The sequence below is a fragment of the Heptranchias perlo genome, unplaced genomic scaffold, assembly GCF_035084215.1.
Source record: "Heptranchias perlo isolate sHepPer1 unplaced genomic scaffold, sHepPer1.hap1 HAP1_SCAFFOLD_70, whole genome shotgun sequence".
NCBI classification, from domain to species: Eukaryota; Metazoa; Chordata; class Chondrichthyes; order Hexanchiformes; family Hexanchidae; genus Heptranchias; species Heptranchias perlo.
In genome coordinates this window covers 1,219,990-1,235,409 of record NW_027139729.1, presented here as the reverse complement: position 1 = coordinate 1,235,409, position 15,420 = coordinate 1,219,990, and the positions used below count along the sequence as shown (strand labels likewise).

The following is a 15,420-nucleotide window of genomic DNA, read 5'->3' as shown; positions in this document are numbered from 1 at the left end:
AAGAAGGGCGAGTGCGGGAGGATTTCTTCATTCTTTGTGAAAGTGTTTGTGAGATTGTGGAAATGTCTGGAAGAGGAAAAACCGGCGGTAAAGCTCGGGCCAAGGCCAAGTCTCGCTCATCCCGGGCCGGACTGCAATTCCCTGTGGGCCGTGTTCACAGGCTCCTGCGAAAGGGGAACTACGCTGAACGTGTGGGTGCCGGAGCCCCGGTCTATCTGGCTGCTGTGCTCGAGTATCTGACGGCTGAAATTCTCGAGCTGGCCGGCAACGCGGCCCGGGACAACAAGAAGACCCGCATCATCCCCAGACACCTGCAGCTGGCCATCCGCAACGACGAGGAGCTCAACAAGCTGCTGGGACGGGTGACCATCGCTCAGGGCGGGGTGCTGCCTAATATCCAGGCCGTGCTGCTGCCGAAGAAAACCAGCACTGTGAGCTCCAAGAGCAAGTAACGCGGCCAAGATTTAATCTGATAACCCAAAGGCTCTTTTCAGAGCCACCCACTGTATCGATGGAAGGGCTGGTTACTGTCTGAAGAGACTGACCTATTGATTACAGTTTTCCCCGGTCTACGTTAATACATTACATCGCTACAGCGGTTAAACTAATGGGAGCCAATGTGAGTCACCGAGCACATGGGTGACAGGTGAACGGTACCCAGTGGGATTTGGAATAGGGCAACCGAGTTTTGGAGGTGTTCAAGTTTACAGAGGGCGGAAGATAGGAGGCTGACCAGGAGAGCATTGGAATCGCCAAGTCTGGAGGTAACAAGGTCAGGGTGAAGATTTCAGCACCAGATCAGTTGAGGCGGAGACGCGCGATGTTTCGGGGGTGGATGTTGGCGGTCTTGGTGGTGGTTCGGATATGGGGCCGGATGCTCATCTCAGGGTCAAATTGGACGCTAAGGTTGCGAAGTTTTATGATTCCGCTTCACACAGTGGCCAGGGAGAAGTCTCTGTCCATCCCGCTCCTTGAATCCAGTCCCCACACAGGACCTGGGTCCATCCATAACGATCTATTCAGTCCCCACACAGGACCTGGGTCTGTTCATCCCGGTCCCTGAATCTATCCAATTTTGCACTGACTCCAGCTCTAATTCAACTCATTATACCCACAGAGGACCAATCTCCATCCATCCATGTCCCTGAATCTATCCAGTCCCACACAGGATCTGTCACCATCCATTCCGTTCCCATAATCTATCCAGTCCCCAATGACCTCAGCTCGAATTAAACTCATTTTACTCACACAGGACCAGTCTCCATCCATCCCGGTGCCTGAATCGATCCAGTCCCCAAATAGGACAAGTCTCCATCCATCCCCGGTCCCTCAATCTATCCAGTCCCATACTGACCCAAGCACGGAAAGGTATCGGGTGCCTTCCACACCGATTTATGTTTATTGAACTATTGGGCGCCTTCTGTCAGCGACAAATCTGAAAACTAAAACTCCCTCTTCCAACGGTCCCGTAGCGGCACTGATTGATTCTGTTATGATAGTGATTGTATTGGAACTGTAGTGTGCCTCATTTATTGAATTTAAATTGTATTTTCCGCCTTTTTTTCTGGAAATCCTTGAATATTAAGCCGGAGTCTGTAAGGATTGTGTCTGAATTTATATTTCGCATTTGATGCTGGTGAAAATTTTATAAAGGACGGTCACGAATTCCTGGAGGCGGAGCTTGACGTTGCCTGTCCGCTTGTCCGTCATTCTGAGCCAGTCTCCTCCCCTCCCGCACTTCATGCTCTGTCTGTCATTCAAACACTCCTCCCCGGCCTCTCCGATAATGTGCCTTTCTCAACCAGGTCGGGGCGGGCTTTATAAATAGTGGAGAAAGGCGAGAGTTTTTCATTCAGCAGCTATCTGAGTGAAGAATTATCATGTCTGGCAGAGGTAAAGGAGGAAAAGGACTGGGTAAAGGCGGAGCCAAGCGGCACCGTAAAGTGCTTCGTGATAACATCCAGGGGATCACCAAACCAGCCATCCGCCGCCTGGCTCGCCGTGGCGGTGTCAAGCGGATCTCGGGTCTGATATACGAGGAAACCCGCGGGGTGCTGAAGGTTTTCCTGGAGAATGTGATCAGGGACGCGGTCACCTACACTGAACACGCCAAGCGCAAGACGGTCACTGCCATGGATGTGGTGTACGCTCTGAAACGGCAGGGCCGCACTCTCTATGGATTCGGCGGCTGAACAACTCGACCCTTTCTGACCCACAAAACAAAGGCTCTTCTAAGAGCCACCCATCACCTCACAGAGAGAGCACTGACCTGGGAACTGGTGCGGGATATATGGGGCTCGGGAATAGTTTTATAATTAAGCAGTTTTCTGTAGTACGGCGACGTGGTATCGGCGGCGTGCTGCACCGGTTACTGAGAGGAAAATTTCCCTGAATGAGTGCACTGAATTGTCCAGGGAACGTTACAAGTGAGTTTACCCGGACCTGCATTTCCCCCCTCAGTGAAATGCTCCTTCACTCCATTCGCTCTGTTTTGGTTCTATTTATCAGTCAGATGTTGTGATGTGGGACCGGGGGTTTCCATGGGAGAACAGGTTAAGCTGAGCCGCTGTGATAAGGGGCCAGCTTGTGATATGGATTTTCCCTCTGCCGGTTGTTTCTGACACTGATACTGAGAGGGTTTGTGAAATTGAACCGTTTGAGCTCAGTCATTGGGGACCTGGAATTACCACAGGCCCAACTCTCAAAGCCCGCTCCAAACTGAGACTACTTCTCATTGGTTGCTTTGCTTGAAAACTAATTTCCTGAACCAATCGGAGAGACGTCAATACGAAAACAGAGCAAATTATTGGCCAGAATTGACCGATTTTTTAAAATTTGAAAAAGGCCGCCAATTTCAGTGAATGAAATCAGTGAATTACTCCGGATATGTCGTTTTCAGACAAAGACTTAAAATCTCTTTGTAATAATGTTATTCCGTATTACACGTCCCAGATTCCTAGCGCTGTTTAAAAAACACATTGTCCATAACTTGCGGAATAAAACCCCATTCTGATTGCTGATATGGACAAATTTCACTTCTACCTGTAAAAATAACAAATTACAGGTTATCGATTGATTCCGTTGCAGGGACTGAACAGGAGCCGTGTGTCCTGAAAACGGAATCATTGACGAAGCCTGAAAATGAGCCTATTTTCTCCAAGACGTTCATTCTGGATTGTTACACTGCGGGGAACGTGCTGCTAATATGCGGGATATTAACATCAGTAATTAATTATTTCTGAGACTGGCTCCGCAGTGAGAAAGAGGAAGGAACTGAATTCTGATTCTTCGCCCTGAAAGTGGTGGTTAACGGGAAAACCGGGGGCGGTGTAAATCTGAATGAGAGCGAGAGCAAAGCAAAAGGGGAATTGAATGGACCCCGGACCCGTGTTCACTTTATTGGGTAGTAAATTCTACAGAGACAAACATTAAAATGGGGCAGTTTCACTGACTTTCTTTAAATTTCCCCACCAGATTCAAAGGATGAAGACCGAGTAAAGCAGCAATTCTGTATCTGTCAGTCTCTGGTCCTGTGTGTGTGTGGGATTCATTCTGTATCTGTCAGTCTCTGGTGCTGTGTGTGAGTGTGGGATTCATTCTGTATCTGTCAGTGTCTGGTACTGTGTGTGAGTGTGGTATTCATTCTGTATCTGTCAGTCTCTGGTCCAGTGTGGGATTCATTCAGCATCTGTCAGTCTATGGAACTGTATCTGAGTGAGTGACTCATTCTGTATCTGTCAGGTTCTGTTACAGTATGTGAGTGTGGGATTGATTCTGTATCACTGTCTCTGGAATTGTGTGTGAGTGTGGGATTGATTCTGTATCACTGTCTCTGGAACTGTGTGTGAGTGTGGGAATGATTCTGTATCACTGTTTCTGGAACTGTGTGTGAGTGTGGGAATGATTCTGTTTCACTGTCTCTGGAACTGTGTGTGAGTGTGGGAATGATTCTGTATCACTGTCTCTGGAACTGTGTGTGAGTGTGGGAATGATTCTGTATCACTGTCTCTGGAACTGTGTGTGAGTGTGGGAATGATTCTGTATCACTGTCTCTGGAACTGTGTGTGAGTGTGGGAATGATTCTGTATCACTGTCTCTGGAACTGTGTGTGAGTGTGGGAATGATTCTGTATCACTGTCTCTGGAACTGTGTGTGAGTGTGGGAATGATTCTGTATCACTGTCTCTGGAACTGTGTGTGAGTGTGGGAATGATTCTGTCACCGTCACTCGCTGATACTATATGAAAGTGAGGCTTTGTATCTGTCAGTCACTGGTCCTGTTTGTGACTGTGGGATTGATTCTGTATATCTTAGTCTCTGGTAATTTATGTGAGTGTGAGAATAATTCTGCATCTCTCAGTCACTGGTTCTGTTGGAAGTGTGGGATTCATTCTGTATCTCTCAGTCTCTGGTACTGCGTGTGAGTGTGGGATTCATTCTTTATCTGTCAGTCTCTGGTACTGTGTGTGAGTGTGGGATTCATTCAGTATCTGTCACTGTCTGGTACAGTCTGTGAGTGTGGGATTCATTCTGTATCTGTCAGTCTCTGGTACTGTATGTGAGTGTGGAATTCATTCTGCATCTGTCACTCTCCAGTACAGTGTGAGAATCTGGGATTCATTGGGGATCTGTCAGTCTCTGGATCAGTGCACAAGTCAGGATTAATTCATTGTCTGTATTTTAATTGGAACTCAGTTCACAGTTTGGTGTTTGAAACTCTATCTTTTTTATATAAACCTATAAATAGTATTCCCCATAGGAGTTAATTTTGTAAATATTGTGCACATTAGAATTACTTGCCACAGGTTTTAATGAGAAAAGCTGTCTGCCCTTTTGTATCAATATTAAACCTGTATCACAGCGAACACTAATGGAATTGATACTGGATCTCAGTTTCACACTATGAGATTTTTGGATTGCTCTGTGATGTGTAGTTCAGTCTGCACTAATGGAATTGATACTGTATCTTTCAGTCTAATACTGTGAGAGATTTTTGGATTGCTGTGTAATGTGTAGCTCAGTCTGCACTAATGCATTTGATACTGTGTCTTTCAGGGTGTCACTGTAAGAGGCTTTAGCACTTCTATGTAATGTGTTGCTCTGGGTGCAATCGAATTGAAATTGTAACTTTCAGTTTCATAAAATGTGTGTGTCCTGAACTGGTATCTGATTTTGTTTCTCAGGTTATATTATCTCTCAGCATCTCTCAGTCTGATACTGTATGTGAGTTTTGGACTTGTCTGTAATTTGTATCTCACGTTACAGAATTGGGATGGCTACTGCATCTTTTAATATCATAATGTGTGTGAGTTCTACTCGTTATTTGAGATGAATCTTGGGTTACATTATTGGGGCTAATGTTGTATCTTTCAATCGGGCACCGTGTGTCAGTTCTATCATTTATTCAATTTATAGCTTTGGCTGCACTGTTGTGAAATTGACACAGTGCCTTTCAATCTGATGGTGGTGTGATATTGGACTGGGATTTATGGATCTACCTGGCAGTTCTACTGAGTTGGGGTGAAATGGAAACAATATGTGCCTCTCCTCCTCTGACTGTTGGATTGAAAGTGTGTCTGTGGTACTTGGGATCAGTGTGGGACTGACTACTTCTACTGTCTGAGACTGAGGAACTGATGACCTGTCCGTGTCTCTGTGCTCTGTGAGTGATAATGTACCGACTGTTCCTTGTGCCTCGAGTGGAGGAAACATCACATTTATTCTGGGTCCTTCAAGGTTTTGCCTGTAGAAAGAAAAAGTATGTCTTGTAACTCAAGAACAGGTGAGGTGGAAAATACAAAAGTGATCAATTAATCTCTCTTTTAATAATCATTATGAAAACAAGCCGTACAAACAGTGTCAGCATCTGACTCCACTGCACGACGACAGGACTCAGCTTCTGCACACCAGGTGTGTTGGGCTGTTTTACAACAATTTAGTGACATCCAGAGACAACCCAACCCCTGAACTGGTCCATGAATGGGACTACCCGATGGGGCATGTTAGATTTCTAATCCCCTCTCCCATGGGACTAACCGTTCAACTGAAACAAAGCAGGCGCAGTTTAAAATGTGCCCTTCACATTTTTCACCTGATGCCTGCAATAGATGCTCTTTGTATAACTCCCCACATACTTACTGTCCGGCTCTGTTTCCACTCTTCACTGTCCAATAACAATAAACAGGGTGAGACTGGAACTAAACCAGGAACATTCACTACTGGTTTGGGGAGAGAAAGCAGCAATGATTTTAAATAGCAGGTTCTTCCCATTCTGTCTCCCTTACCCTGGACACACCCTGGACACACACAGCCCGAGAATGACCTCTCCCTTCCCCCGCTCACTCCATGTTCCGGGACCAGTTCCTGATCCACTCCGCCTCTTACAAACAGCCCCCGGACTCCCCCTGACCTTCCCCCGGACTCAATGCCGATCTCTGAGCCCATCTGCGGACACGGTCCCGAAGCGATGAGCTGCTGTAACGAGGCTGCTCTTTGCTCCCTTCCCCCGGGGGACGTGATCTCTCCATTCCCGGCTGTTTTAAACCATCTTCTTCCGCTCACTGAGGGAATGGCGCCCACAGGCCGAGCTGGGGGAGGGGAGCGCGCATGCGCTCTTCTGCTCACCAACACCCAGCGCTGGGGGCGGGGCTGAGTCACGCATGCGCAGATATCTGGTTTAATTCCCAATACAAAAATCGATGGAAACTTTCCCCAATTGGAATTTTTCCGAGTCTGAGCAAAGGAAGTGGGTCTGGGGGAAAGGTCAGAGGGAATGGGGGTCCACAGGCAGTGCAGGAACAGGCACCAGAATGGAAAACAGATGGGATTCCACCAGTGCCTAACGCTGGAATCCAGACTGACTTTACAATCTCTAACTATTAAACTAGATGTTTCCATCCCTGCTGTTTCTCTCGGTATCTTTTGATGGTAAAGGGGCTTTCATAGATAAAGTGAGCGGTTGTGAAATGGGTTCTGATCATTCTTGGCCCCTTTCCTGATAAAGCAACGCGTGACTCCGAAACTGGAGGGAGGATTTCTCAAACCAATCCTGGAGAAACAGGGGAGGAAAGTGAGAGTCGGTGTATTTGCTGGGACCGAGTAGGATTAATATCTGACAGCAACAGACCCAATTTATTTCAATCGGAGTGAAACTCTTGGTCACTGAGAGTAAGACCGAACGGCCCTGAGCTGCAAGATTGCTGAGGGTACAACACACAAGAGAGGGTTAAATGTGTGACACTGTCCCTGAGAGTGGGATTAATAATGTGTCTGCCTCTGAAATAATATCAGTGAGAGATGAGACTGCATCTTCTGTCACTCTTCTGTGGAATAAAAATTGGAATGGAATATTTCCCTGTTTGTTACTGGGTGAAAACGGGAAATTACTGGTCAGTTTCTCTCTCTCTCTCTCTTGTTCAGTATATGAAGGCGGGATACTGTTCCTGAGCGTGAAACGGACATACTGATAGGAAGCGTAAGGCTGACAATATGCCTGTCTCTCTCTGTCTCTTTCTCTCTAGCGTTGAACTTGAAGATGGAATACAATTAACTGAGCGTGAAACAGACACACTGGTGGGAAGTTTGAGACTGATATTGTGTCTGTCTGTCTGTGTGTCTCTGTATGTCTGTCTGTCTTTCTCTCTCTCTAGTGCTGTACATGAAGACGGGATACTGTTACTGACCGTTATATGGACAGACTGATAGAAAGGGAAAGACTGATTCTGTGTCTGTGAACAGACCTCCGGTGTTGTTGGTGAGACGGTCACTGTCGTTTTATTATTTATAAACCGGATTGACGGTGCATTTAGCAGTCTCCAGTCCAGGAAGGAAAGGTGGAGTGAAACAGCCTGTTATTGTTTAGCTGGACTGCCTGTTAGTGTTGAATTTATTCAGTAACTCGCCGTCTCTGGGTGTTGAGATTGGGATTCATATGACACCTGTTACTATTGTCTGTCAGTCAGTTTAGGAGGAGAGAGAAACACAGAGAGACTGGAGGAGCCCAGAGCGGATAATTTTTATTTTTAACTGAACCAAATATATTTCTGTGTGCGAACAATATAATCCTTTAAAACCAGATATGGATCATCACATCCACAGCTGTGATTGGCTCCTGCCCCTGAATCTGGGGACCAGACACTGTGAGGAGCGCCGGCCTCAGAGTGTTTAACAGTGACTGAGCTGGGAAACGACAACTAACCCCCGAGAATCTGCAGCACAGGCCGAGCGGGGAGGAAAGCCTGTCCCGGGAATTGTCAATCTGACGAACAGTTTGTCCTGTGAATGTGAAAATGTGAACAATGTGTCAGAGAGAGTGTGTTAAAGGGGCGGGCGGGTTAGATTAATGTCACTGTGTTTGTGTGGCCGGTCTCATCGCCGGATTTCCAAGTCTATTTTGAGTAAAATAAAAAAAAATCCCTGTCAAATGATCGTCCTCCTCCCCTGCCGATCTCCCAAGTGGAAATTTAAGGTAAAGTTTCAGATCAATTCAAGATTTCAGCCGAAAAACGAAGATCATGTCAGCGATCGGGTGAGAGAGCGCGATCAGTGCAGCAATGAAACGGGTTTAAATCGAAACTGGTGCTTTTAATTCCGGTGAAAGTTTATCGACAGCAAACATACCGGTGTTAGAGATAGGAAGGGGCTAGTCTGGGACTCTGGAGTGCCCGATTTGAATTGGAATCGGGGAGTTTAAGAGGAGAGAGAAACACAGAGAGGCTGGAGGGGCCGGGAGCTGACAGCAGGATGTCTCCGCCCCGTCCGCTCTGTGCCTTTAAGTTGCTCTGTGCCGCCGCCTCTCGTTTCATTTCTGACCCAGCTCTGACTGTCAGAGAGATTTTCGACAGAGTCCCGGACATGACAGACACTGCAGCCGCCGAAACGGCTCCTCCTGCCGCCGCCGCTCCACCCAAGGCTCCCAAGAAGAAGAAGGCGGTTCCCAGACCCAAGTCCACCGGTCCCCCGTTGGGAGAACAGATCCTCAAGATTGTGGGGGATTGCAAGGATCGCAAGGGGATATCCCTGGCCGCGATAAAGAAGGTTCTGGCTACCAAAGGCCTGGATGTGGAGAAGCTCCGGTCCCAGATCAAATTAAGTATCAAGAGAAATGTGGAAAAAGGCTCCCTGGTGCAGATCAAGGGCACGGGCGCCTCGGGCTCCTTCAGAGTCGCTAAGAAGGAAACCCAGGCAAAAGTGGTAAAGAAGGTGAAGAAACAAGTGACCAAGAAATCTCCCGGAAAGAAACCAGCGGCCAAAAAAACAGCCGTCAAGAAATTAACGGCCAAGAAATCAGCGGTCAAGAAATCGACCACGAAAAAGGCGGCGAAATCACCAATTAAGAAGAAAGCGGCGGCTAAGAGGCCCAAGACCCCCAAGCCAGTGAAGGCGAAGGCGAAGAAGGTGGAAAAACCGAGGGCCAAGCCCAAGCCGAAGTCAGCAAAGCCCAAGAAAGCAGCGGGCAAAAAGAAGTAAAAAATCAAGTGCAACTTGTGACCATCTGAACCCAACGGCTCTTCTCAGAGCCACCCACGTCTCTCAGAAAAGAGCTGATCCCGGAATCAGATGATTCCTGTCCCGGGGCCGGGCTCAGATTTCAGATAGAAATCATTTCAAATAAACCCAGGGTCCTGGTGACTCGCTGACATTCCCTATCCTCGCCACACGCCCACTGTCTGAAATAAAATAGAGAGAATGGGATGTCCGGGCCGGGCCTCACTGGAACTGGCGTGTGTTCGGCTCCGGTCCCAGTTCATTTTTTCTCACAGATTCAGGGCGAGAGTCCGTGACAGGGTAAAACTGGCGGAGATCCGCCGCTATCACAGTTCAAACCCCAACACATGAGATTCTTCAAATCAGCTGGAATAAAGTGTTTGTAAACTGCTGAACCCGTCTGGGAGGGGATGTGTGGGGAGATCGAATCGGGTCTGGGACTGAAATGGAAGGAGGCGGGTTGACTTGTTATAGAAGGGACTGTATTTAGGCAGGAATATTACTGACTGTTAATTGTAACGGGGCTTATTTAAAAGCTCTGTTTTTCTGGGAATCCATGAATATGAAGCCCGAATCTGTAAGGGTTTGTGCGGAGCGCTGTGTTTCGGTTCTATTATCGATAAACGGTTTGAAATTGGCGGGTGGAGAAAGCTGGAGGTGGAGCTGGAATATCAGAGGCCGCTCTCCGCTCTGTCCGTCACTCTGACTCTCTCCTCCCCTCTCTGTCCTCTCTGTCCTCTCACTCTGTCTCCTCCGCTCCCTGTTTAATATCTCACTCTGTCTCCTCCGCTCTCTGTTTAATATCTCACTCTGTCTCCTCCCCTCCCTGTGTCTGTTTCAGTCAGGTCGGGGCAGGCTGCATAAAAACGGAAGCAGCATAAGTTTGTTATTCATTCAGCAGCGATTTGAGTGAAGAATCATCATGTCTGGCAGAGGTAAAGGAGGCAAAGGACTGGGCAAAGGCGGAGCAAAGCGGCACCGTAAAGTGCTTCGTGATAACATCCAGGGGATCACCAAACCAGCCATCCGCCGCCTGGCTCGCCGTGGCGGTGTCAAGCGGATCTCGGGTCTGATCTACGAGGAAACCCGCGGGGTGCTGAAGGTTTTCCTGGAGAATGTGATCAGGGACGCGGTCACCTACACTGAACACGCCAAGCGCAAGACGGTCACTGCCATGGATGTGGTGTACGCTCTGAAACGGCAGGGCCGCACTCTCTATGGATTCGGCGGCTGAACAACTCGACCTTTTCAAACCGGACACAAAACAAAGGCTCTTCTAAGAGCCACCCACCGCCTCACAGAGAGAGCACTGACCTGGGAACGGGGAGAGGAAAGATCTCGGGTTGGGGAAGCAGTTTCCGATATTTAATTAGTTTGGGGAGATTCCCCAACACTCGGTACAGGGAGATCAGAAACAACGGCCGGGGTTCTCGGCTATCCGGAGAGAAGGAGCGGAATTCCCGGTTTCACGGTATAAATGAACAGGCGGGGATACAGACTCTTTCCCCAGACATTACATTCTCCGCTCAGAGTAAAATCCCTCCTCATTCCCTCTCCCGCTGTGTTCTCTCTGCTCGCTCTTTATTTCCTGCCCTCATTCAATTATCAGTTCGATGTGAAGTTTCTGTTTGAGGAGCGGTTCACCGGGCCGGAACTGGCGGGATTTTTGAAATTGAAGCTGGACTTTGTCCCGTTCCGGAAAGCAATGACCGGGGCTTTATTCCCGCCCGTTTACAGACAGATCAGAGAATGAACCGGAATGTGAAACAGCCTGAGGTTTGAGCTGAGGAGTAGGAAATAATGGAGATTATAAAGAGAGAGATTCTTAAATTGCTGGAGGGAAATGTGATTTTCTTGAAACTGTTATTTGATGCTCTGAAATTGGCGGGCTTTTTGAAATTGATGATTAATTTCAGCTCAGCCAATTGCGGCCCAATATCTCCCGCCGTTTAGGTCTGACTGTCAGAGCTCTGTTCAAACCTGCCAATCACAGGCCCGGGACGGTCACTCCCTGATAGGGTGTTGGACGTCAGCAAATCACAGGACAGGGGCGGATCCCATTAGACACTTTAAAAGGCGGCCCCAGAGCGCACTCCGTATTAACAGTCTCTGTGTCTCAGGTTGTGTTGAGATCTGTTCAGAAAATGGCTAGGACCAAGCAGACAGCGCGCAAATCGACCGGCGGGAAAGCTCCTCGCAAACAGTTGGCGACCAAAGCGGCGAGGAAGAGCGCTCCAGCCACGGGCGGAGTGAAGAAGCCTCATCGCTACAGACCCGGCACTGTGGCTCTGAGGGAGATCCGCCGCTACCAGAAATCCACCGAGCTGCTGATCCGCAAACTGCCCTTCCAGCGCCTGGTGCGAGAGATCGCTCAGGATTTCAAGACAGACCTGCGCTTCCAGAGCTCGGCCGTCATGGCCCTGCAGGAGGCCAGCGAGGCTTACCTGGTGGGGCTGTTTGAGGACACCAACCTGTGCGCCATCCACGCCAAGCGAGTCACCATCATGCCCAAAGACATCCAGCTGGCCCGCCGCATCCGCGGGGAGCGCGCCTAAACCCGACCCGGCTTCAGCACCAAGTGCAACAAAGGCTCTTTTCAGAGCCACCAAATCGGCGATGGAAAGAGCTGTGATCTCCTGGGTTGAAATGGCAGAGCCGTGAGAAATTTGCTTAAATGGGAAATGTATAAAGGGGGGCAGCTGATTTCAGACGGACATGGACAGAATAAATACCTCACTCACATCCAAACACAAATTTCACTCACATTATAAATTCAGCAATCGCTGATACAATAAACAGCACATTAGTCAGCATCTGTTGTACAAATCTGGGTAAAATAACACACTGAGCCAGTGTTATCCGAGGACGGAACTGTGATAATAAGCGACTCTGGTATTTCTCTATCCCACCCGCCCAGTTGACAATTCTAACGGTTCCGGTATTTTGTCTCATTCACCAGACAAACTGCAAATTTCAATCTATTGGAGGTTGGCGACATCTGCGGTCCGGAAGCGAGTACTGCAACAGACCGATATGGATCATTTGTATTTTAGAAATTATTGTTCGTTTCCAGAATCGGAATCAAGTCCTTATGAAATTAATTCCTGACCCTACAGATAGTAACCAGCCCTTTCATCGATACAGTGGGTGGCTCTGAAAAGAGCCTTTGGGTTATCAGATTAAATCTTGGCCGCTTTACTTGCTCTTGGAGCTCACAGTGCTGGTTTTCTTCGGCAGCAGCACGGCCTGGATATTAGGCAGCACCCCGCCCTGAGCGATGGTCACCCGTCCCAGCAGCTTGTTGAGCTCCTCGTCGTTGCGGATGGCCAGCTGCAGGTGTCTGGGGATGATGCGGGTCTTCTTGTTGTCCCGGGCCGCGTTGCCGGCCAGCTCGAGGATTTCAGCCGTCAGATACTCGAGCACAGCAGCCAGATAGACCGGGGCTCCGGCACCCACACGTTCAGCGTAGTTCCCCTTTCGCAGGAGCCTGTGAACACGGCCCACAGGGAACTGCAGTCCGGCCCGGGATGAGCGAGACTTGGCCTTGGCCCGAGCCTTACCGCCGGTTTTTCCTCTTCCAGACATTTCAACAATCTCACAAACACTATCATGAAGAATGACGGCTGTATTTCCCCTTCTTATGGACTGAAAGATCATCTGATTGGTTGTTCTTTAAAACACCTCATTTGCCTATTTCATTAACCAATCAGATAGCTGGGAATCAGAAGAGGGCGGGATTTACCGGCCTCAACGGTCAGACCAGGAATTTGATGAATTTCAAAAAGCCCGCCAATTTCAGTGTAGTAAAGGACCGGATTTCGATCAATGTCGCCCTGAGCACAAGATTTTAAACCCGTTCTTTTTATCTTGTCTTATTCAGCGCTACCCGTCACCAATCGCTGGAGCTATTTTAAAATCTGCTTTAAATTATGGCTCATTCTACCATCGCTTTCAAACTGTACCGAACGGGACTAAATCCCCATTCACAGCATTCCGTGAAGGGACACGTTTCAATTTAGTCTTGAGAAAAGCGACACGTTATCGATCGGTCCCTTCTCACAGAGCCGGGAGTGTTTCTGTGAAAAGACGGACCCGGACAGAGCTCTCATTCTGCCCCTATTCCGCTGTGTTACTCCAAGGGGTGGGGTTGCTGTTAATGTGAGGATTTTCACTTCAGTTAGTAAACATTTCGGAGACTGGATTCTTAATAGTTAAAGGAAACACGAAGGGGGTGAGAGAGAACAGAATAGGAACGCTTCAAGAGCGAAGCATAGGGGAACGAGCGGATCACATACACCTGGTCAGGGATTTCAACGGTACAGTTACATTATCAGTACATTAGAAGATTGGATTAATATTATTGTATTAAAATAATCCTAAGTAAATATATAGGAAATGCAGCTCCTTCAGAGAGGTTGTGGGCGGCTCTTAAAAGAGCCGTTGTTTTTTTCAGTACATTGTGGAGTTTTACTTGGAGCTGGTGTACTTGGTCACCGCCTTTGTCCCTTCCGACACAGCGTGCTTGGCCAGTTCTCCGGGCAGCAGCAGGCGCACGGCGGTCTGGATCTCCCGGGAGCTGATGGTCGCCCGTTTATTATAATGGGCCAGGCGGGAAGCCTCACCCGCGATGCGCTCGAAAATATCGTTCACAAAGGAGTTCATGATGCTCATGGCCTTGGAGGAGATGCCGGTGTCGGGGTGAACCTGCTTCATCACTTTGTAGACGTAGATGGAGTAACTCTCCTTCCTCGACTTTCTCCGCTTCTTGCCGCCCTTGGCTGGTGCTTTACTCAAGGTTTTCTTGTCGCCCTTCTTGGGAGCTGCTTTCTTGTCCTCAGGCATTTTCAAACTGAATTTCAGACCCAGAAATGACCCAAATCCGCTCCGAGCTCGGATTAAATAGGCAGCCCCACAGCCCTATGCTAATGAGTGATGGGGGAAGGCAATGATTGGGTCATTCGGAATGAGGTCACAATAATTATTAACTGTAACTCTCTGATTGGTTTCTTCAGCTATCCAATCAGATTTAGTATTTGCCACCAATCACAAACACGCTCACACTGCACATTGTCCGGTTTCAGCAATTTGTTCCGAACTGTTGCAGTTCTGCTTCCGGCCAGTAGATGTCCCCAAACCCCGGGTCATTGAAGTTTACAGATGAGAGAGGGACAGAAGATAAACTCATTCTTCACATTATATTGCACGGGTGGGATTTAGAGAAACTGGGAATGGAGACGAGCTGCAAGTACATTTTGTTGGAGCAAACATTAGTTGTAATGCTGTGTTAGATTCTTGCAATTAATTTCGGGGGTATTGCCGAATTGAGTAAGACTGCGACCAAATTCAAGAAGCCTTTAATAAGCTTGCTGAAAGGCGGTGGAAATGGCCATTAAATTTCCATATAGAAAGGTGTGAGGTGGTGCATTTTGCTCGGGGGAAAAAGGAGGCCAAATACTTCTTGGAAAATAAGAGTCTAAATGGGGTAGAAGAGTAGCAACACAGGTTGATAAGGCCATAAAAAGCAAACACAGAGGTTTATTTCTAGAGGAATAGAATTGAAAAGCAGATAAGTTATGTTGAACTGTAATTTAAACTGTCAAACCTTCTGTCAAACTATTAAACCTTCCCTTTCTGAAATCCGTGCTGACTATTCTTTATTATATTTTCGGTTTCTAGATGTTTTTCTATTGCATCATTGAGTAAAAGATTCCATGAGCATTCCTACCACCGACCTTTAGTTAACTGGTCTATAGTTCCCTGGACTTGTTCTATCTCCTGTTTTAAAATATAAGAATCACATTAACTGTCATCCAGTCCTCTGGCACTATTTCTTTTTATGATGATTTTTTCTATATATGTAACAGTGCCTCTGCTATCTCTTCCCTTGCATCATTTAATATGTGCGGGTGCAATCCTTCTGGACCAGGAGTTTACC

At 47.8% G+C, this 15,420-nt stretch overlaps 3 protein-coding genes across 8 annotated transcripts in view; 2 read left to right on the top strand and 1 right to left on the bottom strand.

The window, feature by feature from the left end:
* LOC137318393 (zinc finger protein 3-like) overlaps nt 1–15,420 on the top strand; it is a 626,361-nt gene that overhangs the window by 404,936 nt on the left and 206,005 nt on the right. The window lies entirely within an intron of this gene.
* Nucleotides 63–452, top strand: LOC137318379 (histone H2A-like). Its single transcript, XM_067981266.1, has one exon. The coding sequence runs from the start codon at nt 63–65 to the stop codon at nt 450–452; it is 390 nt and encodes a 129-aa protein (XP_067837367.1).
* On the bottom strand, nt 12,681–13,070 carry LOC137318376 (histone H2A-like). The gene has a single exon (XM_067981264.1). The coding sequence runs from the start codon at nt 13,068–13,070 to the stop codon at nt 12,681–12,683; it is 390 nt and encodes a 129-aa protein (XP_067837365.1).